The sequence below is a fragment of the Ambystoma mexicanum genome, chromosome 3p (assembly GCF_040938575.1).
Source record: "Ambystoma mexicanum isolate Mex_15411 chromosome 3p, UKY_AmexF1_1, whole genome shotgun sequence".
NCBI classification, from domain to species: Eukaryota; Metazoa; Chordata; class Amphibia; order Caudata; family Ambystomatidae; genus Ambystoma; species Ambystoma mexicanum.
Window position 1 is genome coordinate 783,596,730 of NC_090925.1, and position 25,720 is coordinate 783,622,449.

At 56.3% G+C, this 25,720-nt stretch overlaps 3 protein-coding genes across 3 annotated transcripts; all 3 read left to right on the plus strand.

Moving 5' to 3' along the window:
- The first annotated feature begins 3,736 nt into the window (after window positions 1–3,736).
- On the plus strand, window positions 3,737–4,544 carry LOC138580870 (histone H3). The gene has a single exon (XM_069651757.1). It carries the CDS (start codon window positions 3,759–3,761, stop codon window positions 4,167–4,169), a length of 411 nt encoding a protein of 136 aa, XP_069507858.1. The 5' UTR covers window positions 3,737–3,758; the 3' UTR covers window positions 4,170–4,544.
- Window positions 4,545–10,746: 6,202 nt separating this feature from the next.
- LOC138580871 (histone H3) lies at window positions 10,747–11,554 on the plus strand. Its single transcript, XM_069651758.1, has one exon. It carries the CDS (start codon window positions 10,769–10,771, stop codon window positions 11,177–11,179), a length of 411 nt encoding a protein of 136 aa, XP_069507859.1. The 5' UTR covers window positions 10,747–10,768; the 3' UTR covers window positions 11,180–11,554.
- A 10,921-nt stretch (window positions 11,555–22,475) lies between these two features.
- On the plus strand, window positions 22,476–23,278 carry LOC138580872 (histone H3). The gene has a single exon (XM_069651759.1). It carries the CDS (start codon window positions 22,498–22,500, stop codon window positions 22,906–22,908), a length of 411 nt encoding a protein of 136 aa, XP_069507860.1. The 5' UTR covers window positions 22,476–22,497; the 3' UTR covers window positions 22,909–23,278.
- Window positions 23,279–25,720: the final 2,442 nt, after the last annotated feature.

Here is a 25,720-nt window from a genome sequence, read left to right on the forward strand (position 1 = left end):
AGCACGCCAAGAGGAAGACGGTCACTGCCATGGATGTGGTCTATGCCCTGAAGCGCCAGGGACGCACTCTCTATGGATTCGGGGGTTGAGGAACACCTACCACAGCACCGACGCACAAACCCAAAGGCTCTTTTAAGAGCCGCCCACACCGTCAATAACAGAGCTGCTCATTTGCGCTGCGCATTCGGTATTGGGCTAATATTATCCCCAGCATAGGCGACATTATTTATGGTATAAAAAAAATATGGGGGTTGCAGGGGCTGTCCCCCACAGGTTCCGTGGGGTAAGATCGCCGCAAAAAAAACTGCGCAATTCTTGCATGGCGACATTTTTGCAGGCATATTATCACATGGAACCGCGCTTTCTTGGAAGGCTGAACCCAGCCCACCCCTCTGCTTCCCCGCCAGTGCGGTGGACCTGTGCGGCAGTGGCACTCGAGGTCCCGTGGGCCAAAATACCAACAGCCCCGTTGTGTGTGCGCCCATTGAAATGTAAATGGGGCAATGCGCCAAAAGAAACCAAGTCCACTTTAGGAATTCCACTTGATAGCTCTTTACTTCGCGTCAAAGTCTACCTACATGAGAATACATACCCCCTTGCAGATGGGAAGCCCCCTCCCTCCCTGCCCCCCCCCCCCCCACATCTCTCTTCCCTTCTGGTAACCAGACTAAGGCACTCATGCCAAAGCACTGAGCTCCCCGATGCCCTCTTGTAACGGCAGAAGGTACTGCGGCCTAGGTAGAGTTGGCTGGGAAAGGCGGGATTATTCTGATAACTCCCAGAAGTACCCAGCTGCAGACCAAGCGGGGGGCACACACACACCCCTCTAGCCATCCCCATAAGCCTCTGAGCAGGCCTCGAGAACTCTCGCGTCGCCCGGTGCACTGTTATCCGAGAAGCCAGGGGTCACAGCACACTCTGAGTTACAAGTGCCTGTAGGTCAGCCCTGTTTTCCTGCCTATAGAACCTGGCCGTTCGGGGCCTAGGGGCCAGGCCGGAGCGTATTCCTTGCTCCACCCGCTGCTGAGTGCGGTCGCCACTCTCTGATGGGCCCTGAGAGGCCCAGGAGCAGAGCCTGTTGCTTCTCTCTCTCTCTCTCTCTCTCTCTCTCTCTCTCTCTCTCTCTCTCTCTCTCTGCCTAGGCTCCCTGAGACAGCCAGGAGCATGGCATTTGCTCCACTCACTACTGGCCTCTCCTCGGGAGTGGCCGGCCCAGCTGCCATTTCTCTCCCTCCAGCCATCGGGTCAGTCAGGCCAACATCATACATTGTTATTTGGCATTTACATAGCGCTCTATATATCATTGGTATGATCTCAAAGCGCTTGTGGGTTGAACGCCCCCCTTGGAGACCGTAGTAAAGGTCAGTCGAGAGAGTAGGGTGCTTGGGTGCATTCAATATGGGAGCAGCTGATGCGATTGCTTGATGGTAGCTGCATCCTAACATTTGGTGCGGTGGTATTGAGAGATCAGTTGAATGTGTGCAGTTTGGGGGTTGGTCTCTCGAGACTGCGGCATGAGGCCTGTGTAGGACGCTTATGTGTGCAGCTAGGCCGATTTCTTTTCGTGGGCTATAGCTGCGTTCTAGCAGGATGCTGAGGCGTTCATGGGCTATAGTACGTATATGTGAGCAGCTAGGCCGAAATTGATCGCGGGCTATAGCTGCGCTCTATTTTGTGTTGGTGTAAAGTAGAGCGTGAGCATAGTGATAGGAGAGGTGAGCGTCTGGAGTGGATGTTTTGTTCTTACGAGCCCACTGTTCCAGGGTTACATTGTCGTGTTTCGCGGTAGCTGCCCTCAGAGGCAGATGCACAGCTAGTAGCCGGGTAAGATATGTGTGCTCGGGCAGAGGGCCATTAATCTTAGGCTCAGCAGACTGCATCTCAGGGGCCCGGTTTCACTGGTTGCGGTTTATGGTTGGTTACAGGATAATTGGATATTGGGCAGGAGCTATCACGCACCAATGTGGTCACATCGAGCTCATTTTTCTGATCCTTGGTCGTCGTTAATGGTGGGTTGCAGGGTAGGTCTAGGCAGGATGGTAGGTTGTAGGGCAGGAGTCATTTCGCATGCCAACAATATCCCTCCGGACAGCTTTAGATCCACCGTACAAGCACTGGTCCTATCCCACCTGGATGGGGGCAACGCCCTCCTCGGAAAGGCCGCCCGTCGTCTTCCCTTGAGCCCCAGAGAAGTGTCCTACATGCAGCCACACGCTTTCTCAAGGCTCTACGCAGGTACCCCGTCACCCCTCCCCTCATCGACCTTCACTGGCTCACACTGCACCCACAAATCACCTTCAAGTCTTGCCGCATCATCTATAAGGCAGTCACGCCCTCAAGTCACCCAGCTACCTTGCAGAGAAACCCAGCATCTCCAGCAGACAACGCACCACCAGAAGCCTGGGACACGAGCAGTCTTTAAATCCGCCACTGCAAAAAGGAAAGGACCAGACAACAAGCCTTCTCTGCCTACGCCCCGAGACCAGGGAACCTCCTCCCCGTCGGCATCAGACTTGCCCCACACGCTCCCACAATTCAGAAAAGAACTCAAGACGCACCTCTTCAAGGAGTCGCTCTCCCCCTCAATACCTAGGCCAATCACGCCGCACCACCTGGCTCGCTAGACGACACCTGCCTCTCTCCACCCAGCCACCCTGTATGGCGGTGCCCCTCCGTATCCTACTCCCTGCTGTATATCTGTTCCGTTTTTACCCCTGAAAAGCACTCAGTTACGCATCTGCACTGTTGCATCCCTGGGCAAAGCGCTCCGTTGGGTATCTGTGTTGGTGCATTCCTCTGAGGATGGCTGTAGAAGGTCGCTATGCGGCAGTTGGTCGGCCCTCTGACTGGGGGCAGCTGCACGTGTGTTTCTCAGATCGCTATGATGGCAAAGGAGAGGTTGTGTATCCTGCCTGCCCAGAGAGTGTAGAGAGAGCATATGCGAGAGCCAGAGAGACGTAAGCAGTGCATGAGCCGAACTCTCAAATGTCCAGTGGCCAACGCGTGGGGAGGCCATCCAGTCCTGTCTTAACCCCCCTCTGGATTGCGGGTCTTGTCGATTTGTCTTCCCTGTTTCAAATGCAGAAACACTACCAGTGCCAGAATTCCAAACAAAAAACAGAACTGGGTGGCTTTCCCACTCATGGACCCGGGAAACGCGAGAGCCTTGCCATCAGGTGTCAGATGGGGGAGTCAAGAGAAGGTGGTTGCTCGTTAGAACCACTCTTAACTTTTCCCACAACCACCTACTTCTATGGAGTCTCCTTTTATAACTTTTCGGGGCGCGGTCCGCTTTCTTTTCTGCACTTGCTTGCCAGGCTGGGTGCTTCACAGACTCGTACTCTGAGGTGACCCCACGCCGCCCCTTATCGTGCCATACAAAATGGCCACCTGAATAAAATGAATAAATCCCCCTCAGCCCAAGAGAGAAAGAAAGAAAAGTGAGAGACACGAGCGTGCGTGCGTGCGTGCTGTCAATCATAACAGGAATCAATGAATAGCTGGCAAACCTCAGACTGGCTGTCCAATCATAGCCCTCCTGTTCCGCGCGTGCCTGTGCACGTAGATGCCTGCCAGCCCTTCAACGGGCCGACGTTCTGCCTCGGGCTCGTCACAGAGTTTGGCGGGCTTTTTCAAACCTGTTTCCTGCTATTGTCCCAGCCAATCGGAGTGGAGCTGGGTCTTCATCAGCCCGCGCGCTCTCTGAAGCCGTCACAGACAGACCATTGTACTTCGGAAGTAAGTCGCACAAGGTTACCATGGCCCGTACCAAGCAGACCGCCCGCAAGTCCACCGGAGGCAAGGCACCTCGCAAGCAGCTGGCCACCAAAGCTGCCCGCAAGAGCGCACCAGCCACTGGCGGTGTCAAGAAACCTCACCGCTACCGGCCGGGCACCGTGGCCCTCCGGGAGATACGGCGCTACCAGAAATCTACCGAGCTGCTCATCCGCAAACTGCCCTTCCAGCGCCTTGTGCGGGAGATCGCACAGGATTTCAAGACCGACCTGCGTTTCCAGAGCTCCGCCGTCATGGCCCTGCAGGAGGCCAGCGAGTCCTACTTGGTGGGGCTCTTTGAGGACACCAACCTCTGCGCCATTCACGCCAAAAGAGTGACCATTATGCCCAAGGACATCCAGCTGGCCCGCCGCATCCGAGGCGAGAGGGCCTGAGGGGCACCGGCAGCAAGACCCACCACCACAAAGGCTCTTTTAAGAGCCGACACATTGTCACACACAAGAGCTGCTCAACTCTGCCTCTCGAGGCGCCTCTCTTCACTGCACAGGCAGCTAGGTTGTCTCTCAAACCCAAGGCAAACATGCCAACGCTCCAGTTGCCACTGCCTGTCTTGGCATGTGTTGAATGAAACGCCCTGCGGCTGGCGTCCAAGTCAACGCAACCCGCCACACCCCACCGCTGCGAGCCCCCAAAATGCATGTCAGGGCGCTTTGGCGACCAGCTTTGCCTCACCTTCATATTGCTTTCAATTTGTGCTCTTGTGGCGGTCGGATTAGATGCGATGGCTTGTGCCTCTTAGCCGGAGCACAGCCATCTCTTAACCCGAGGCCGGCCCCCCCACCTCCCCACAGAGATCTCTGAACCTGAAGACGCCCCCCCCCCCTACACATCACGGTTTCTATAGCGCCTGCCTTGATGCTGGATCACAACCACTTCTAAGCGTTGTGCGCTAACGGCCGGTTCTCCGCCCGCCGCCCCCCCCACCCGCAAACCGAACGGTGCGGTACTGGCTCCCTGTCGAGCTCGGGGACAGAGGGGTCTGCTGCGAGCGCTTCCCTGGCAGTGCCTGTCCTGCACATTGCGCTCTGTCCCCAGAGCTTTCCCTCCCAGCCCAGCGAATGTGTCAAGTAGGGAGCGTGACTCCTGCCGCAGCGCAGAGCATTAATTTGCTTACGCCGAAGTCCCTATTTGAGACCATTGCCCTTATGTCTTCCGGGGATGGAATAAAGCGGGGCTTGCTAGGCAAAGCATGCGAGCTCTTGAGTGGAGGTGGTGAGCGGCTCTTAAAAGAGCCTTTGGGTTTTTTGCTGCTGGGAACTGTGGCCTCACTTGGCACTGGTGTACTTGGTGACGGCCTTGGTGCCCTCGGACACAGCGTGCTTGGCCAGCTCGCCTGGCAGCAGGAGTCGCACTGCGGTCTGGATCTCCCTGGAGGTGATGGTCCTGTGTTTGTTGTAGTGGCACAGGCGGGAGGCTTCCCCGGAGATGCGCTCGAAGATGTCATTGACAAACGAGTTCATGATGCCCATGGCCTTGGAAGAGATGCCGGTGTCAGGGTGCACCTGCTTCATCACCTTGTAGATGTAAATGGCATAGCTTTCCTTCCTGCACCTCTTGCGCTTCTTCCCGTCCTTCTTGGGCGGCTTGGAGAGCGCTTTCTTGGAGCCCTTCTTGGGCGCTGGGGCGGACTTGGCTGGCTCAGGCATTGTCTGCCGCGAACGATCACGCTGTGAGGAGCGGAAGAAATGAGTAAATAACCGCACCCCTCCCCTCTCTTTTGTAGGCTGCCTGTGCTTAATCAGCTGCTGCCAGTCCCTGCTCGCCATTGGCCCCTTTGGTTCTGCAGCTCTTCCGTGTCTGTGTGCCCGGCACAGAGCTCTGATTGGTTGGTTGGCAGGAGTAGTCTCCCCCTCCAATGGATGTTCACACAGAGCCTAGGTTTCGTCCAATGAGAGAGCTCCACCGTGTCTTTATATGCCGGCCCTCCCAGGCTCATTACTTTCGTTTTGAACGTTGAACGAGCAACGCATCATGTCTGGACGAGGAAAGCAAGGAGGGAAGGCCCGTGCTAAGGCAAAGACTCGCTCCTCCCGGGCAGGCTTGCAGTTCCCAGTAGGCCGTGTGCACAGGCTGCTGCGGAAGGGGAACTACGGTGAGCGCGTGGGAGCCGGAGCCCCGGTGTACCTGGCTGCCGTGCTCGAGTACCTGACTGCTGAGATCCTGGAGCTGGCCGGCAACGCCGCCCGGGACAACAAGAAGACCCGCATCATCCCCAGACACCTGCAGCTCGCCATCCGCAACGACGAGGAGCTCAACAAGCTGCTGGGCAAGGTCACCATTGCCCAGGGCGGTGTCCTGCCCAACATCCAGGCCGTGCTGCTGCCCAAGAAGACCGAGGGCCACAAGGCAGGGGGCAAAGCCAGCAAGTAACAAGCCCAAGGTACACACTCTCCCAAAAACAAAACAAAAAACACAAAGGCTCTTGTAAGAGCCGCTCACACACTCAGACAAAGAGCTCAGTACCTTGACAGCAGCGCCACCACTTCTCTACACTACAACAGAGTATGTGCAAAACCCCTTTGGGCTGATCGCATGCTCCCGATACCCATGCAGCTTTCTGGGTGCATGGGCAAAGTAGGGCGCGAATGCGGCACACCGGACTGTGAGGCACAGCTGGAAAGGGTGGGAGTGAGTACACAGGGCTTAATTGGAGGAAGGGGTGGTGTGTGTGTGTGTTCGTGCGCGCCCTCTCTCAGAAGCGCAGCTACGTTTCTACATTAAAGGGCTGACAATCAAGCGCCTTCCTGCTTTACCGAGTTCGGAGAGAACAAAGGCCAGCCGGTGTAACGGCTGGAAAGCGCGGGCATTTTGATTTTGAAATGCTGCGCATGTGCACACTGGAGCGGACGGCTGCCGCGCGATCCCCGCCCTCCACCCCCATGGCCCGCCCTCTGTCCATATAAGCAGCCGATTCCCGTCGGCCACCACACACACAGCCCCAGCTCCCTTGTGACGAGCAGAGCAGCAGCAGAAGCGGACATGTCTGGACGCGGCAAAGGAGGGAAAGGTCTCGGCAAGGGCGGCGCCAAGAGGCACAGGAAAGTGCTCCGAGACAACATCCAGGGCATTACCAAGCCCGCCATCCGCCGCCTGGCCCGCCGTGGCGGAGTCAAGCGCATCTCCGGCCTCATCTACGAGGAGACCCGCGGTGTGCTCAAGGTCTTCCTGGAAAACGTGATCCGGGACGCCGTCACCTACACTGAGCACGCCAAGAGGAAGACGGTCACTGCCATGGATGTGGTCTATGCCCTGAAGCGCCAGGGACGCACTCTCTATGGATTCGGGGGTTGAGGAACACCTACCACAGCACCGACGCACAAACCCAAAGGCTCTTTTAAGAGCCGCCCACACCGTCAATAACAGAGCTGCTCATTTGCGCTGCGCATTCGGTATTGGGCTAATATTATCCCCAGCATAGGCGACATTATTTATGGTATGAAAAAAATATGGGGGTTGCAGGGGCTGTCCCCCACAGGTTCCGTGGGGTAAGATCGCCGCAAAAAAAACTGCGCAATTCTTGCATGGCGACATTTTTGCAGGCATATTATCACATGGAACCGCGCTTTCTTGGAAGGCTGAACCCAGCCCACCCCTCTGCTTCCCCGCCAGTGCGGTGGACCTGTGCGGCAGTGGCACTCGAGGTCCCGTGGGCCAAAATACCAACAGCCCCGTTGTGTGTGCGCCCATTGAAATGTAAATGGGGCAATGCGCCAAAAGAAACCAAGTCCACTTTAGGAATTCCAAGTCCACTTTAGGAATTCCACTTGATAGCTCTTTACTTCGCGTCAAAGTCTACCTACATGAGAATACATACCCCCTTGCAGATGGGAAGCCCCCTCCCTCCCTGCCCCCCCCCCCCCCCCCCCCCACATCTCTCTTCCCTTCTGGTAACCAGACTAAGGCACTCATGCCAAAGCACTGAGCTCCCCGATGCCCTCTTGTAACGGCAGAAGGTACTGCGGCCTAGGTAGAGTTGGCTGGGAAAGGCGGGATTATGCTGATAACTCCCAGAAGTACCCAGCTGCAGACCAAGCGGGGGGCACACACACACCCCTCTAGCCATCCCCATAAGCCTCTGAGCAGGCCTCGAGAACTCTCGCGTCGCCCGGTGCACTGTTATCCGAGAAGCCAGGGGTCACAGCACACTCTGAGTTACAAGTGCCTGTAGGTCAGCCCTGTTTTCCTGCCTATAGAACCTGGCCGTTCGGGGCCTAGGGGCCAGGCCGGAGCGTATTCCTTGCTCCACCCGCTGCTGAGTGCGGTCGCCACTCTCTGATGGGCCCTGAGAGGCCCAGGAGCAGAGCCTGTTGCTTCTCTCTCTCTCTCTCTCTCTCTCTCTCTCTCTCTCTCTGCCTAGGCTCCCTGAGACAGCCAGGAGCATGGCATTTGCTCCACTCACTACTGGCCTCTCCTCGGGAGTGGCCGGCCCAGCTGCCATTTCTCTCCCTCCAGCCATCGGGTCAGTCAGGCCAACATCATACATTGTTATTTGGCATTTACATAGCGCTCTATATATCATTGGTATGATCTCAAAGCGCTTGTGGGTTGAACGCCCCCCTTGGAGACCGTAGTAAAGGTCAGTCGAGAGAGTAGGGTGCTTGGGTGCATTCAATATGGGAGCAGCTGATGCGATTGCTTGATGGTAGCTGCATCCTAACATTTGGTGCGGTGGTATTGAGAGATCAGTTGAATGTGTGCAGTTTGGGGGTTGGTCTCTCGAGACTGCGGCATGAGGCCTGTGTAGGACGCTTATGTGTGCAGCTAGGCCGATTTCTTTTCGTGGGCTATAGCTGCGTTCTAGCAGGATGCTGAGGCGTTCATGGGCTATAGTACGTATATGTGAGCAGCTAGGCCGAAATTGATCGCGGGCTATAGCTGCGCTCTATTTTGTGTTGGTGTAAAGTAGAGCGTGAGCATAGTGATAGGAGAGGTGAGCGTCTGGAGTGGATGTTTTGTTCTTACGAGCCCACTGTTCCAGGGTTACATTGTCGTGTTTCGCGGTAGCTGCCCTCAGAGGCAGATGCACAGCTAGTAGCCGGGTAAGATATGTGTGCTCGGGCAGAGGGCCATTAATCTTAGGCTCAGCAGACTGCATCTCAGGGGCCCGGTTTCACTGGTTGCGGTTTATGGTTGGTTACAGGATAATTGGATATTGGGCAGGAGCTATCACGCACCAATGTGGTCACATCGAGCTCATTTTTCTGATCCTTGGTCGTCGTTAATGGTGGGTTGCAGGGTAGGTCTAGGCAGGATGGTAGGTTGTAGGGCAGGAGTCATTTCGCATGCCAACAATATCCCTCCGGACAGCTTTAGATCCACCGTACAAGCACTGGTCCTATCCCACCTGGATGGGGGCAACGCCCTCCTCGGAAAGGCCGCCCGTCGTCTTCCCTTGAGCCCCAGAGAAGTGTCCTACATGCAGCCACACGCTTTCTCAAGGCTCTACGCAGGTACCCCGTCACCCCTCCCCTCATCGACCTTCACTGGCTCACACTGCACCCACAAATCACCTTCAAGTCTTGCCGCATCATCTATAAGGCAGTCACGCCCTCAAGTCACCCAGCTACCTTGCAGAGAAACCCAGCATCTCCAGCAGACAACGCACCACCAGAAGCCTGGGACACGAGCAGTCTTTAAATCCGCCACTGCAAAAAGGAAAGGACCAGACAACAAGCCTTCTCTGCCTACGCCCCGAGACCAGGGAACCTCCTCCCCGTCGGCATCAGACTTGCCCCACACGCTCCCACAATTCAGAAAAGAACTCAAGACGCACCTCTTCAAGGAGTCGCTCTCCCCCTCAATACCTAGGCCAATCACGCCGCACCACCTGGCTCGCTAGACGACACCTGCCTCTCTCCACCCAGCCACCCTGTATGGCGGTGCCCCTCCGTATCCTACTCCCTGCTGTATATCTGTTCCGTTTTTACCCCTGAAAAGCACTCAGTTACGCATCTGCACTGTTGCATCCCTGGGCAAAGCGCTCCGTTGGGTATCTGTGTTGGTGCATTCCTCTGAGGATGGCTGTAGAAGGTCGCTATGCGGCAGTTGGTCGGCCCTCTGACTGGGGGCAGCTGCACGTGTGTTTCTCAGATCGCTATGATGGCAAAGGAGAGGTTGTGTATCCTGCCTGCCCAGAGAGTGTAGAGAGAGCATATGCGAGAGCCAGAGAGACGTAAGCAGTGCATGAGCCGAACTCTCAAATGTCCAGTGGCCAACGCGTGGGGAGGCCATCCAGTCCTGTCTTAACCCCCCTCTGGATTGCGGGTCTTGTCGATTTGTCTTCCCTGTTTCAAATGCAGAAACACTACCAGTGCCAGAATTCCAAACAAAAAACAGAACTGGGTGGCTTTCCCACTCATGGACCCGGGAAACGCGAGAGCCTTGCCATCAGGTGTCAGATGGGGGAGTCAAGAGAAGGTGGTTGCTCGTTAGAACCACTCTTAACTTTTCCCACAACCACCTACTTCTATGGAGTCTCCTTTTATAACTTTCCGGGGCGCGGTCCGCTTTCTTTTCTGCACTTGCTTGCCAGGCTGGGTGCTTCACAGACTCGTACTCTGAGGTGACCCCACGCCGCCCCTTATCGTGCCATACAAAATGGCCACCTGAATAAAATGAATAAATCCCCCTCAGCCCAAGAGAGAAAGAAAGAAAAGTGAGAGACACGAGCGTGCGTGCGTGCGTGCTGTCAATCATAACAGGAATCAATGAATAGCTGGCAAACCTCAGACTGGCTGTCCAATCATAGCCCTCCTGTTCCGCGCGTGCCTGTGCACGTAGATGCCTGCCAGCCCTTCAACGGGCCGACGTTCTGCCTCGGGCTCGTCACAGAGTTTGGCGGGCTTTTTCAAACCTGTTTCCTGCTATTGTCCCAGCCAATCGGAGTGGAGCTGGGTCTTCATCAGCCCGCGCGCTCTCTGAAGCCGTCACAGACAGACCATTGTACTTCGGAAGTAAGTCGCACAAGGTTACCATGGCCCGTACCAAGCAGACCGCCCGCAAGTCCACCGGAGGCAAGGCACCTCGCAAGCAGCTGGCCACCAAAGCTGCCCGCAAGAGCGCACCAGCCACTGGCGGTGTCAAGAAACCTCACCGCTACCGGCCGGGCACCGTGGCCCTCCGGGAGATACGGCGCTACCAGAAATCTACCGAGCTGCTCATCCGCAAACTGCCCTTCCAGCGCCTTGTGCGGGAGATCGCACAGGATTTCAAGACCGACCTGCGTTTCCAGAGCTCCGCCGTCATGGCCCTGCAGGAGGCCAGCGAGTCCTACTTGGTGGGGCTCTTTGAGGACACCAACCTCTGCGCCATTCACGCCAAAAGAGTGACCATTATGCCCAAGGACATCCAGCTGGCCCGCCGCATCCGAGGCGAGAGGGCCTGAGGGGCACCGGCAGCAAGACCCACCACCACAAAGGCTCTTTTAAGAGCCGACACATTGTCACACACAAGAGCTGCTCAACTCTGCCTCTCGAGGCGCCTCTCTTCACTGCACAGGCAGCTAGGTTGTCTCTCAAACCCAAGGCAAACATGCCAACGCTCCAGTTGCCACTGCCTGTCTTGGCATGTGTTGAATGAAACGCCCTGCGGCTGGCGTCCAAGTCAACGCAACCCGCCACACCCCACCGCTGCGAGCCCCCAAAATGCATGTCAGGGCGCTTTGGCGACCAGCTTTGCCTCACCTTCATATTGCTTTCAATTTGTGCTCTTGTGGCGGTCGGATTAGATGCGATGGCTTGTGCCTCTTAGCCGGAGCACAGCCATCTCTTAACCCGAGGCCGGCCCCCCCACCTCCCCACAGAGATCTCTGAACCTGAAGACGCCCCCCCCCCCCTACACATCACGGTTTCTATAGCGCCTGCCTTGATGCTGGATCACAACCACTTCTAAGCGTTGTGCGCTAACGGCCGGTTCTCCGCCCGCCGCCCCCCCCACCCGCAAACCGAACGGTGCGGTACTGGCTCCCTGTCGAGCTCGGGGACAGAGGGGTCTGCTGCGAGCGCTTCCCTGGCAGTGCCTGTCCTGCACATTGCGCTCTGTCCCCAGAGCTTTCCCTCCCAGCCCAGCGAATGTGTCAAGTAGGGAGCGTGACTCCTGCCGCAGCGCAGAGCATTAATTTGCTTACGCCGAAGTCCCTATTTGAGACCATTGCCCTTATGTCTTCCGGGGATGGAATAAAGCGGGGCTTGCTAGGCAAAGCATGCGAGCTCTTGAGTGGAGGTGGTGAGCGGCTCTTAAAAGAGCCTTTGGGTTTTTTGCTGCTGGGAACTGTGGCCTCACTTGGCACTGGTGTACTTGGTGACGGCCTTGGTGCCCTCGGACACAGCGTGCTTGGCCAGCTCGCCTGGCAGCAGGAGTCGCACTGCGGTCTGGATCTCCCTGGAGGTGATGGTCCTGTGTTTGTTGTAGTGGCACAGGCGGGAGGCTTCCCCGGAGATGCGCTCGAAGATGTCATTGACAAACGAGTTCATGATGCCCATGGCCTTGGAAGAGATGCCGGTGTCAGGGTGCACCTGCTTCATCACCTTGTAGATGTAAATGGCATAGCTTTCCTTCCTGCACCTCTTGCGCTTCTTCCCGTCCTTCTTGGGCGGCTTGGAGAGCGCTTTCTTGGAGCCCTTCTTGGGCGCTGGGGCGGACTTGGCTGGCTCAGGCATTGTCTGCCGCGAACGATCACGCTGTGAGGAGCGGAAGAAATGAGTAAATAACCGCACCCCTCCCCTCTCTTTTGTAGGCTGCCTGTGCTTAATCAGCTGCTGCCAGTCCCTGCTCGCCATTGGCCCCTTTGGTTCTGCAGCTCTTCCGTGTCTGTGTGCCCGGCACAGAGCTCTGATTGGTTGGTTGGCAGGAGTAGTCTCCCCCTCCAATGGATGTTCACACAGAGCCTAGGTTTCGTCCAATGAGAGAGCTCCACCGTGTCTTTATATGCCGGCCCTCCCAGGCTCATTACTTTTGATTACGGTTGCTGTTCTGTTGGCGGGATGCACATCGTGGACGGCAGCCGGAGTTGAGGTTGATTAGCGATTAGGCGGTAACAGCAACGGCTGTTAGGACCTAATTTTCTCCCGCTCCTCACAGCTGTTTAGACCTTGTGTACCGAGATGCGGCATCGGGCGATGCTGCGGCAGCTGCAGTGAGCCGGGCCTTTTCTAAACAAAAAGGGCCGTTTAAGCGGTCTTTGCCTCCACCTTGTGGCGGCAAGTGGCGCTTGATTAGCCCGATTTCCCCACTGAAGAGCAATCTTCAGGAGTCGGTCTAACAATCTGCAAAGGAGCTTTTTGCACACCGTGTGCACCCCAAAACTGTCCTTTTTAGGGCACACCTGCTGAGCTGGTTCTTACAAAGAACTGTTTGGATTTAAAAAGAAACTGCTCTGATAAGAGCACTCTACATTTTCTCCCTCTTTTCTCCTATTCTTTCCTGTTTTCTCTCCAATTTTCTCCCCCCTTTTCTCCTAGATTGATCATCATGATGGCCCAGATGTCAGAAACATCCCACCTCCTGGACACCGAGGTCGAGATGGAAGGGTTCGAACCAGTCTCTCACAAGCGAAAGACCAGTGAAAGTGCGTCACCAGGTGCATCAAATCAGAAGTGGAAGAAGACGCTGACTGAACCATCTGCAACAGGTGTGAGCACCAGCAACAAGTATGACGTTCTGGAGCACGAACAGCTGGCCACAGAACCTGACAACACAGCGGACGAGCAGACCACCCCACCACCAAAGAAGATCCGGATCCCCCCAGTGTTTGTGAAGAGCTTGAAGACCCACAAGGACCTGGTTGACATGCTGAAACACCTGTGCGCCAAACCAACCTTCACCACCAAGCCTCATGGTGAGCATATGAAGATCTCGCTCACCACAGTAGAGGACTACAAGAGCGTGACAGATGCCTTCACCGTACAGAAACTGCAGTACTACACATTCCCACTGGAGCGAGTGAGGTCTCAGAGGTTTGTGGTCCGTGGCCTGCCGACTAACGCCAGCGTGGAAGACATCACAGATCAACTTGCAGAACAGGGTCTCCCAGTGAAGAGTGTTGTCCAGCTGACCTCGCCAGCCGACAAGAACAAGAAATTCCCGCTATTTGTTGCCACCCTTGCACAAACCAGCAATGGAAAACCAGCGGACCTGACAAAGATCACACGGCTGTGCAGCTGTACAGTTACCACTGAAGCACCGAAGGCCAGAAGAGGACCTATCATGTGTTTCAACTGCCAGCGGATCGGCCACACATCTGCCTTCTGCCACCAGGACCCACGCTGCGTGCGATGTGGAGAGAACCACACATCGAAAAACTGCACCCGAGCCCGAACAGATCCGGCAACCTGCGCCAACTGCAGGGGACCTCACCCTGCCAGCTACCGCGGATGCCCAGCCCTTATGAAAGCTAAACAGGATGAGCAGCAGAGGAGGGCACCACAACAACCACTGCAAGCTCCACGGAACCCACCAACTACTACAAATGACTCTCAGAGGAGCAGCGGACAAAGCCAACCAAACCAGAGACCTGCACATCGTCAGGAGCCAAAACCAACAGCGGCCGCACAGAGGACCCACCCTCCTCGCCCGCCACCAGGCCATGGCCCTGCGAAGACCCAGAAGACAACCACAACATCCGGGCTGAGCTACGCTGGAGTCCTAAATCCACCACCGAACCCGCCGCAAGCAACCACCTCAGCACAGGAAGAGGGAACAGCGAGCTCAATCGACTGGAAGACCATCATAGTGAAGATCGCAGCCTTTGTTGCAGAGCTGAATATCGACCCCACCATGACGATGGTGGCAGGGCTCGTCCTGAGCCTATTCGCGGGCGAAGGAAGAAAACAACATGGCATCTAGACCCAGCTGCGCCATCGTGATGTGGAATGCCAACGGTATTCAGAAGAAGACAGACGAACTCCTTCACCTGATGGAAACGAGAAAGGTGAGTGCTGCTTTGCTTTCAGAGACCCACCTGCAAGGAAACCAGAAGCTGAGCCTGGCAAACCACAGTGTGTACCGGACCGACCGACCTGCAGGAGCCAAAGGAGGGGGGACCGCAGTGATAGTGAAGACGACGATCGACCACCATGAGATTGCACTCCCACCCCTCAGAAGCATTGAAGCCACTGGAGTACAAGTCAAGACTGCTACAGGACCACTCCGACTGATTGCAACCTACTGCCCCCCGAAAGCAAAGCTGGATCTCCGAGACCTGGATGCTTTGCTGGATTCGACGGTTCCAACACTCATCGGCGGAGACCTCAACGCCAAGCACCGATGCTGGAACTCCAGGACTGCCAACCAGAGGGGACGGACACTGCTGGCGTATTCCAGGAAGAACGACTGTGTGGTAGCAGGCCCGACTGAGCCCACGCACTACCCAGGTGTAGCAAGCCACAACCCAGATGTGCTGGACATCGTGCTACTGAAGAACCTGCAACACTCTGTGGAGCTGGAAACACTGGTGGAGCTGACCTCGGACCACAATCCAGTAGCAATCACTGTGGGAGATGAGATGGAACCCTACCAGCAGGCCGAGAAGTACAACTTCAGAAGAGCTGACTGGAGCCGCTTCAAAGAAGAGCTGAACAGAATGGTCACTCCAACCCCGCTGAGCACCATGGATGATATCAACAGGGCCGTGGAAGACTTCACGACAGCAGTCCAGGAGGCAATCAAGAGCAGTGTTCCGAAGCAGAAGACAACCAGATGTTCCATCTACGACCTACCGAGAGGCATCCAACAGTCAATCGCCGACAAGAACCGCGCCCGACGCCAGTGGCAGAAGCTCCGCACACCTGATCTCCTGCAGAAGTACAACACGCTTGCAAGACTCCTGCGGGAACAGATCCGACAGCACCGTGGAGAGAAGTGGGAGTCTGCAACAGCCAAGCTGAAGGAGGCTGACAACTCGGTTTGGAGAATGACTCGTCGACTGACTGGGAAGAAGGAGCCAAGCCCACCAATCCAGGGACGAACCCACCTTGCATGCAGCAACAAGGACAAGGCAGAGGTCCTTGCCGAGACACTGGAGGCTTCGTTCACCCCGAACAAGGTAAGTAGGCTCTCAGACGGAGTGGAGGAAGCAGTTGAGAAGTACCTCGCAGATCACGGAACCGGGCTGGGAGCAGAAGACATCAAGGAGTGCACAAGCTCTGAGGTAGCAGGACTTGCAGAAAAGCTGGCGAACGGCAAGGCACCGGGGAGCGACGGAATAACCAACCTGGCAATCAAGAACCTCCCACCAGCATCAATGGAACATCTCACAGAGATCTTCAATGCATGCATGAGGCTCCAGCACTTCCCGAGTTCCTGGAAAGAAGCAAGGGTCATCGTTTTTCCAAAGGCCGGCAAACCACTGAGGGATCCAGCAAACTACCGCCCCATCAGCCTGCTTTCTGGATTATCGAAGCTCCTGGAGAAGGTCCTCCTCGCTCGACTCAGCGACTTCACCTCCGAAAGAAATCTACTAGCAAAGGAACAGTTTGGATTTCGAAAGGAGCATGCAACGACTCATCAGCTACTGAGAGTGGTGGACACCATCAGCCACGGATTCAACATCAAGAAGTCCACAGGAATCGTCTTCCTGGATGTAGCCAAAGCATTCGACCGAGTCTGGCACAAGGGACTGCTGCACAAGATGATTGGCCTGGGATTTCCGAACTACCTGGTGAAGACGATTGCAAGCTACCTGGGAGGCCGCACCTTCCATGTCGCCATGCGGTCTGAGATGTCCTCTTCACATCCCATCCGAGCAGGCGTGCCACAGGGATCGAACCTCGGACCCTTCCTGTTCAACCTCTTCACCAACGACATCCCGACAGATCTCCACAAGACGAACCTGGCACTGTATGCAGACGATGTTGCAGTAATCTCCCAGTCTTTCAGCGAAAAGGAAGTGGCGAAGAACCTGCAAGCTTCATTGGATACCATCGCAAAGTGGTACAGCGACTGGCGGATAGAACTCAACACCAGCAAGACAACTGCAACGCTGTTCACCAGAAAGAAGATCAAGGAGCACCCACACATCAGCCTCAACGGGGAGACCATCAAATGGGAGAGCAGCAGCCGCTACCTCGGTGTGACCCTGGACAGCAAACTCAACTGGGAAAGCCACATCGAGAATACTCAGCAGAAGGCAACAGGAAAGATGGCAGCGCTGTACCCACTCCTGAAGAGCAAGTCCATGCCCCTCCGGACAAAGATCAACGTCTACAAGGCGATCATCAGACCAACCCTGACTTATGCCTCACCAGCATGGATGACCTGCCATGAGCGACACCGGAAGAGTCTTCAGATAGTCCAGAACAAGGCCCTGCGGATATCATCTGGAGCTCCAATCTTCACAAGGATAGCAGACCTTCACAGAGACCTGGACATCGAGATGTTGGATGAACATCTAGCAAAGCTGAGTAAGAACTTCTGCCAAGAACTGGATCAGAACCCGAACCCCCTGATCAGAAGACTCACTGCCACCACTGCAAACCCCTTCGACCGCTACCCGCGGCCCATCACTGCGAAGACCCAGTGAAACCAGCCCTACTGTGACAAGACCACACAGACCAAGAAGAATACAAACCCACGACTACACACTCAACCCGAGAAGATGGAGTAATGAGGCTCAAGCCTCGGTATCCAAAAAATCACCGCTGATGGATAAAAATCTATCAGCAAGAAGAAGAACAAGCGCTCATTACTTTCGTTTTGAACGTTGAACGAGCAACGCATCATGTCTGGACGAGGAAAGCAAGGAGGGAAGGCCCGTGCTAAGGCAAAGACTCGCTCCTCCCGGGCAGGCTTGCAGTTCCCAGTAGGCCGTGTGCACAGGCTGCTGCGGAAGGGGAACTACGGTGAGCGCGTGGGAGCCGGAGCCCCGGTGTACCTGGCTGCCGTGCTCGAGTACCTGACTGCTGAGATCCTGGAGCTGGCCGGCAACGCCGCCCGGGACAACAAGAAGACCCGCATCATCCCCAGACACCTGCAGCTCGCCATCCGCAACGACGAGGAGCTCAACAAGCTGCTGGGCAAGGTCACCATTGCCCAGGGCGGTGTCCTGCCCAACATCCAGGCCGTGCTGCTGCCCAAGAAGACCGAGGGCCACAAGGCAGGGGGCAAAGCCAGCAAGTAACAAGCCCAAGGTACACACTCTCCCAAAAACAAAACAAAAAACACAAAGGCTCTTGTAAGAGCCGCTCACACACTCAGACAAAGAGCTCAGTACCTTGACAGCAGCGCCACCACTTCTCTACACTACAACAGAGTATGTGCAAAACCCCTTTGGGCTGATCGCATGCTCCCGATACCCATGCAGCTTTCTGGGTGCATGGGCAAAGTAGGGCGCGAATGCGGCACACCGGACTGTGAGGCACAGCTGGAAAGGGTGGGAGTGAGTACACAGGGCTTAATTGGAGGAAGGGGTGGTGTGTGTGTGTGTTCGTGCGCGCCCTCTCTCAGAAGCGCAGCTACGTTTCTACATTAAAGGGCTGACAATCAAGCGCCTTCCTGCTTTACCGAGTTCGGAGAGAACAAAGGCCAGCCGGTGTAACGGCTGGAAAGCGCGGGCATTTTGATTTTGAAATGCTGCGCATGTGCACACTGGAGCGGACGGCTGCCGCGCGATCCCCGCCCTCCACCCCCATGGCCCGCCCTCTGTCCATATAAGCAGCCGATTCCCGTCGGCCACCACACACACAGCCCCAGCTCCCTTGTGACGAGCAGAGCAGCAGCAGAAGCGGACATGTCTGGACGCGGCAAAGGAGGGAAAGGTCTCGGCAAGGGCGGCGCCAAGAGGCACAGGAAAGTGCTCCGAGACAACATCCAGGGCATTACCAAGCCCGCCATCCGCCGCCTGGCCCGCCGTGGCGGAGTCAAGCGCATCTCCGGCCTCATCTACGAGGAGACCCGCGGTGTGCTCAAGGTCTTCCTGGAAAACGTGATCCGGGACGCCGTCACCTACACTGAGCACGCCAAGAGGAAGACGGTCACTGCCATGGATGTGGTCTATGCCCTGAAGCGCCAGGGACGCACTCTCTATGGATTCGGGGGTTGAGGAACACCTACCACAGCACCGACGCACAAACCCAAAGGCTCTTTTAAGAGCCGCCCACACCGTCAATAACAGAGCTGCTCATTTGCGCTGCGCATTCGGTATTGGGCTAATATTATCCCCAGCATAGGCGACATTATTTATGGTATGAAAAAAATATGGGGGTTGCAGGGGCTGTCCCCCACAGGTTCCGTGGGGTAAGATCGCCGCAAAAAAAACTGCGCAATTCTTGCATGGCGACATTTTTGCAGGCATATTATCACATGGAACCGCGCTTTCTTGGAAGGCTGAACCCAGCCCACCCCTCTGCTTCCCCGCCAGTGCGGTGGACCTGTGCGGCAGTGGCACTCGAGGTCCCGTGGGCCAAAATACCAACAGCCCCGTTGTGTGTGCGCCCATTGAAATGTAAATGGGGCAATGCGCCAAAAGAAACCAAGTCCACTTTAGGAATTCCACTTGATAGCTCTTTACTTCGCGTCAAAGTCTACCTACATGAGAATACATACCCCCTTGCAGATGGGAAGCCCCCTCCCTCCCTGCCCCCCCCCCCCCCCCCCCCCCCACATCTCTCTTCCCTTCTGGTAACCAGACTAAGGCACTCATGCCAAAGCACTGAGCTCCCCGATGCCCTCTTGTAACGGCAGAAGGTACTGCGGCCTAGGTAGAGTTGGCTGGGAAAGGCGGGATTATGCTGATAACTCCCAGAAGTACCCAGCTGCAGACCAAGCGGGGGGCACACACACACCCCTCTAGCCATCCCCATAAGCCTCTGAGCAGGCCTCGAGAACTCTCGCGTCGCCCGGTGCACTGTTATCCGAGAAGCCAGGGGTCACAGCACACTCTGAGTTACAAGTGCCTGTAGGTCAGCCCTGTTTTCCTGCCTATAGAACCTGGCCGTTCGGGGCCTAGGGGCCAGGCCGGAGCGTATTCCTTGCTCCACCCGCTGCTGAGTGCGGTCGCCACTCTCTGATGGGCCCTGAGAGGCCCAGGAGCAGAGCCTGTTGCTTCTCTCTCTCTCTCTCTCTCTCTCTCTCTCTCTCTCTCTGCCTAGGCTCCCTGAGACAGCCAGGAGCATGGCATTTGCTCCACTCACTACTGGCCTCTCCTCGGGAGTGGCCGGCCCAGCTGCCATTTCTCTCCCTCCAGCCATCGGGTCAGTCAGGCCAACATCATACATTGTTATTTGGCATTTACATAGCGCTCTATATATCATTGGTATGATCTCAAAGCGCTTGTGGGTTGAACGCCCCCCTTGGAGACCGTAGTAAAGGTCAGTCGAGAGAGTAGGGTGCTTGGGTGCATTCAATATGGGAGCAGCTGATGCGATTGCTTGATGGTAGCTGCATCCTAACATTTGGTGCGGTGGTATTGAGAGATCAGTTGAATGTGTGCAGTTTGGGGGTTGGTCTCTCGAGACTGCGGCATGAGGCCTGTGTAGGACGCTTATGTGTGCAGCTAGGCCGATTTCTTTTCGTGGGCTATAGCTGCGTTCTAGCAGGATGCTGAGGCGTTCATGGGCTATAGTACGTATATGTGAGCAGCTAGGCCGAAATTGATCGCGGGCTATAGCTGCGCTCTATTTTGTGTTGGTGTAAAGTAGAGCGTGAGCATAGTGATAGGAGAGGTGAGCGTCTGGAGTGGATGTTTTGTTCTTACGAGCCCACTGTTCCAGGGTTACATTGTCGTGTTTCGCGGTAGCTGCCCTCAGAGGCAGATGCACAGCTAGTAGCCGGGTAAGATATGTGTGCTCGGGCAGAGGGCCATTAATCTTAGGCTCAGCAGACTGCATCTCAGGGGCCCGGTTTCACTGGTTGCGGTTTATGGTTGGTTACAGGATAATTGGATATTGGGCAGGAGCTATCACGCACCAATGTGGTCACATCGAGCTCATTTTTCTGATCCTTGGTCGTCGTTAATGGTGGGTTGCAGGGTAGGTCTAGGCAGGATGGTAGGTTGTAGGGCAGGAGTCATTTCGCATGCCAACAATATCCCTCCGGACAGCTTTAGATCCACCGTACAAGCACTGGTCCTATCCCACCTGGATGGGGGCAACGCCCTCCTCGGAAAGGCCGCCCGTCGTCTTCCCTTGAGCCCCAGAGAAGTGTCCTACATGCAGCCACACGCTTTCTCAAGGCTCTACGCAGGTACCCCGTCACCCCTCCCCTCATCGACCTTCACTGGCTCACACTGCACCCACAAATCACCTTCAAGTCTTGCCGCATCATCTATAAGGCAGTCACGCCCTCAAGTCACCCAGCTACCTTGCAGAGAAACCCAGCATCTCCAGCAGACAACGCACCACCAGAAGCCTGGGACACGAGCAGTCTTTAAATCCGCCACTGCAAAAAGGAAAGGACCAGACAACAAGCCTTCTCTGCCTACGCCCCGAGACCAGGGAACCTCCTCCCCGTCGGCATCAGACTTGCCCCACACGCTCCCACAATTCAGAAAAGAACTCAAGACGCACCTCTTCAAGGAGTCGCTCTCCCCCTCAATACCTAGGCCAATCACGCCGCACCACCTGGCTCGCTAGACGACACCTGCCTCTCTCCACCCAGCCACCCTGTATGGCGGTGCCCCTCCGTATCCTACTCCCTGCTGTATATCTGTTCCGTTTTTACCCCTGAAAAGCACTCAGTTACGCATCTGCACTGTTGCATCCCTGGGCAAAGCGCTCCGTTGGGTATCTGTGTTGGTGCATTCCTCTGAGGATGGCTGTAGAAGGTCGCTATGCGGCAGTTGGTCGGCCCTCTGACTGGGGGCAGCTGCACGTGTGTTTCTCAGATCGCTATGATGGCAAAGGAGAGGTTGTGTATCCTGCCTGCCCAGAGAGTGTAGAGAGAGCATATGCGAGAGCCAGAGAGACGTAAGCAGTGCATGAGCCGAACTCTCAAATGTCCAGTGGCCAACGCGTGGGGAGGCCATCCAGTCCTGTCTTAACCCCCCTCTGGATTGCGGGTCTTGTCGATTTGTCTTCCCTGTTTCAAATGCAGAAACACTACCAGTGCCAGAATTCCAAACAAAAAACAGAACTGGGTGGCTTTCCCACTCATGGACCCGGGAAACGCGAGAGCCTTGCCATCAGGTGTCAGATGGGGGAGTCAAGAGAAGGTGGTTGCTCGTTAGAACCACTCTTAACTTTTCCCACAACCACCTACTTCTATGGAGTCTCCTTTTATAACTTTCCGGGGCGCGGTCCGCTTTCTTTTCTGCACTTGCTTGCCAGGCTGGGTGCTTCACAGACTCGTACTCTGAGGTGACCCCACGCCGCCCCTTATCGTGCCATACAAAATGGCCACCTGAATAAAATGAATAAATCCCCCTCAGCCCAAGAGAGAAAGAAAGAAAAGTGAGAGACACGAGCGAGCGTGCGTGCGTGCGTGCTGTCAATCATAACAGGAATCAATGAATAGCTGGCAAACCTCAGACTGGCTGTCCAATCATAGCCCTCCTGTTCCGCGCGTGCCTGTGCACGTAGATGCCTGCCAGCCCTTCAACGGGCCGACGTTCTGCCTCGGGCTCGTCACAGAGTTTGGCGGGCTTTTTCAAACCTGTTTCCTGCTATTGTCCCAGCCAATCGGAGTGGAGCTGGGTCTTCATCAGCCCGCGCGCTCTCTGAAGCCGTCACAGACAGACCATTGTACTTCGGAAGTAAGTCGCACAAGGTTACCATGGCCCGTACCAAGCAGACCGCCCGCAAGTCCACCGGAGGCAAGGCACCTCGCAAGCAGCTGGCCACCAAAGCTGCCCGCAAGAGCGCACCAGCCACTGGCGGTGTCAAGAAACCTCACCGCTACCGGCCGGGCACCGTGGCCCTCCGGGAGATACGGCGCTACCAGAAATCTACCGAGCTGCTCATCCGCAAACTGCCCTTCCAGCGCCTTGTGCGGGAGATCGCACAGGATTTCAAGACCGACCTGCGTTTCCAGAGCTCCGCCGTCATGGCCCTGCAGGAGGCCAGCGAGTCCTACTTGGTGGGGCTCTTTGAGGACACCAACCTCTGCGCCATTCACGCCAAAAGAGTGACCATTATGCCCAAGGACATCCAGCTGGCCCGCCGCATCCGAGGCGAGAGGGCCTGAGGGGCACCGGCAGCAAGACCCACCACCACAAAGGCTCTTTTAAGAGCCGACACATTGTCACACACAAGAGCTGCTCAACTCTGCCTCTCGAGGCGCCTCTCTTCACTGCACAGGCAGCTAGGTTGTCTCTCAAACCCAAGGCAAACATGCCAACGCTCCAGTTGCCACTGCCTGTCTTGGCATGTGTTGAATGAAACGCCCTGCGGCTGGCGTCCAAGTCAACGCAACCCGCCACACCCCACCGCTGCGAGCCCCCAAAATGCATGTCAGGGCGCTTTGGCGACCAGCTTTGCCTCACCTTCATATTGCTTTCAATTTGTGCTCTTGTGGCGGTCGGATTAGATGCGATGGCTTGTGCCTCTTAGCCGGAGCACAGCCATCTCTTAACCCGAGGCCGGCCCCCCCACCTCCCCACAGAGATCTCTGAACCTGAAGACGCCCCCCCCCCCCTACACATCACGGTTTCTATAGCGCCTGCCTTGATGCTGGATCACAACCACTTCTAAGCGTTGTGCGCTAACGGCCGGTTCTCCGCCCGCCGCCCCCCCCACCCGCAAACCGAACGGTGCGGTACTGGCTCCCTGTCGAGCTCGGGGACAGAGGGGTCTGCTGCGAGCGCTTCCCTGGCAGTGCCTGTCCTGCACATTGCGCTCTGTCCCCAGAGCTTTCCCTCCCAGCCCAGCGAATGTGTCAAGTAGGGAGCGTGACTCCTGCCGCAGCGCAGAGCATTAATTTGCTTACGCCGAAGTCCCTATTTGAGACCATTGCCCTTATGTCTTCCGGGGATGGAATAAAGCGGGGCTTGCTAGGCAAAGCATGCGAGCTCTTGAGTGGAGGTGGTGAGCGGCTCTTAAAAGAGCCTTTGGGTTTTTTGCTGCTGGGAACTGTGGCCTCACTTGGCACTGGTGTACTTGGTGACGGCCTTGGTGCCCTCGGACACAGCGTGCTTGGCCAGCTCGCCTGGCAGCAGGAGTCGCACTGCGGTCTGGATCTCCCTGGAGGTGATGGTCCTGTGTTTGTTGTAGTGGCACAGGCGGGAGGCTTCCCCGGAGATGCGCTCGAAGATGTCATTGACAAACGAGTTCATGATGCCCATGGCCTTGGAAGAGATGCCGGTGTCAGGGTGCACCTGCTTCATCACCTTGTAGATGTAAATGGCATAGCTTTCCTTCCTGCACCTCTTGCGCTTCTTCCCGTCCTTCTTGGGCGGCTTGGAGAGCGCTTTCTTGGAGCCCTTCTTGGGCGCTGGGGCGGACTTGGCTGGCTCAGGCATTGTCTGCCGCGAACGATCACGCTGTGAGGAGCGGAAGAAATGAGTAAATAACCGCACCCCTCCCCTCTCTTTTGTAGGCTGCCTGTGCTTAATCAGCTGCTGCCAGTCCCTGCTCGCCATTGGCCCCTTTGGTTCTGCAGCTCTTCCGTGTCTGTGTGCCCGGCACAGAGCTCTGATTGGTTGGTTGGCAGGAGTAGTCTCCCCCTCCAATGGATGTTCACACAGAGCCTAGGTTTCGTCCAATGAGAGAGCTCCACCGTGTCTTTATATGCCGGCCCTCCCAGGCTCATTACTTTCGTTTTGAACGTTGAACGAGCAACGCATCATGTCTGGACGAGGAAAGCAAGGAGGGAAGGCCCGTGCTAAGGCAAAGACTCGCTCCTCCCGGGCAGGCTTGCAGTTCCCAGTAGGCCGTGTGCACAGGCTGCTGCGGAAGGGGAACTACGGTGAGCGCGTGGGAGCCGGAGCCCCGGTGTACCTGGCTGCCGTGCTCGAGTACCTGACTGCTGAGATCCTGGAGCTGGCCGGCAACGCCGCCCGGGACAACAAGAAGACCCGCATCATCCCCAGACACCTGCAGCTCGCCATCCGCAACGACGAGGAGCTCAACAAGCTGCTGGGCAAGGTCACCATTGCCCAGGGCGGTGTCCTGCCCAACATCCAGGCCGTGCTGCTGCCCAAGAAGACCGAGGGCCACAAGGCAGGGGGCAAAGCCAGCAAGTAACAAGCCCAAGGTACACACTCTCCCAAAAACAAAACAAAAAACACAAAGGCTCTTGTAAGAGCCGCTCACACACTCAGACAAAGAGCTCAGTACCTTGACAGCAGCGCCACCACTTCTCTACACTACAACAGAGTATGTGCAAAACCCCTTTGGGCTGATCGCATGCTCCCGATACCCATGCAGCTTTCTGGGTGCATGGGCAAAGTAGGGCGCGAATGCGGCACACCGGACTGTGAGGCACAGCTGGAAAGGGTGGGAGTGAGTACACAGGGCTTAATTGGAGGAAGGGGTGGTGTGTGTGTGTGTTCGTGCGCGCCCTCTCTCAGAAGCGCAGCTACGTTTCTACATTAAAGGGCTGACAATCAAGCGCCTTCCTGCTTTACCGAGTTCGGAGAGAACAAAGGCCAGCCGGTGTAACGGCTGGAAAGCGCGGGCATTTTGATTTTGAAATGCTGCGCATGTGCACACTGGAGCGGACGGCTGCCGCGCGATCCCCGCCCTCCACCCCCATGGCCCGCCCTCTGTCCATATAAGCAGCCGATTCCCGTCGGCCACCACACACACAGCCCCAGCTCCCTTGTGACGAGCAGAGCAGCAGCAGAAGCGGACATGTCTGGACGCGGCAAAGGAGGGAAAGGTCTCGGCAAGGGCGGCGCCAAGAGGCACAGGAAAGTGCTCCGAGACAACATCCAGGGCATTACCAAGCCCGCCATCCGCCGCCTGGCCCGCCGTGGCGGAGTCAAGCGCATCTCCGGCCTCATCTACGAGGAGACCCGCGGTGTGCTCAAGGTCTTCCTGGAAAACGTGATCCGGGA

Excerpts from the sequence above, each read along its gene's own strand:
- LOC138580872 (XM_069651759.1), top strand. The coding sequence starts at position 22,498 with ATGGCCCGTACCAAGCAGACCGCCCGCAAGTCCACCGGAGGCAAGGCA.
- LOC138580870 (XM_069651757.1), top strand. The coding sequence starts at position 3,759 with ATGGCCCGTACCAAGCAGACCGCCCGCAAGTCCACCGGAGGCAAGGCA.
- LOC138580871 (XM_069651758.1), top strand. The coding sequence starts at position 10,769 with ATGGCCCGTACCAAGCAGACCGCCCGCAAGTCCACCGGAGGCAAGGCA.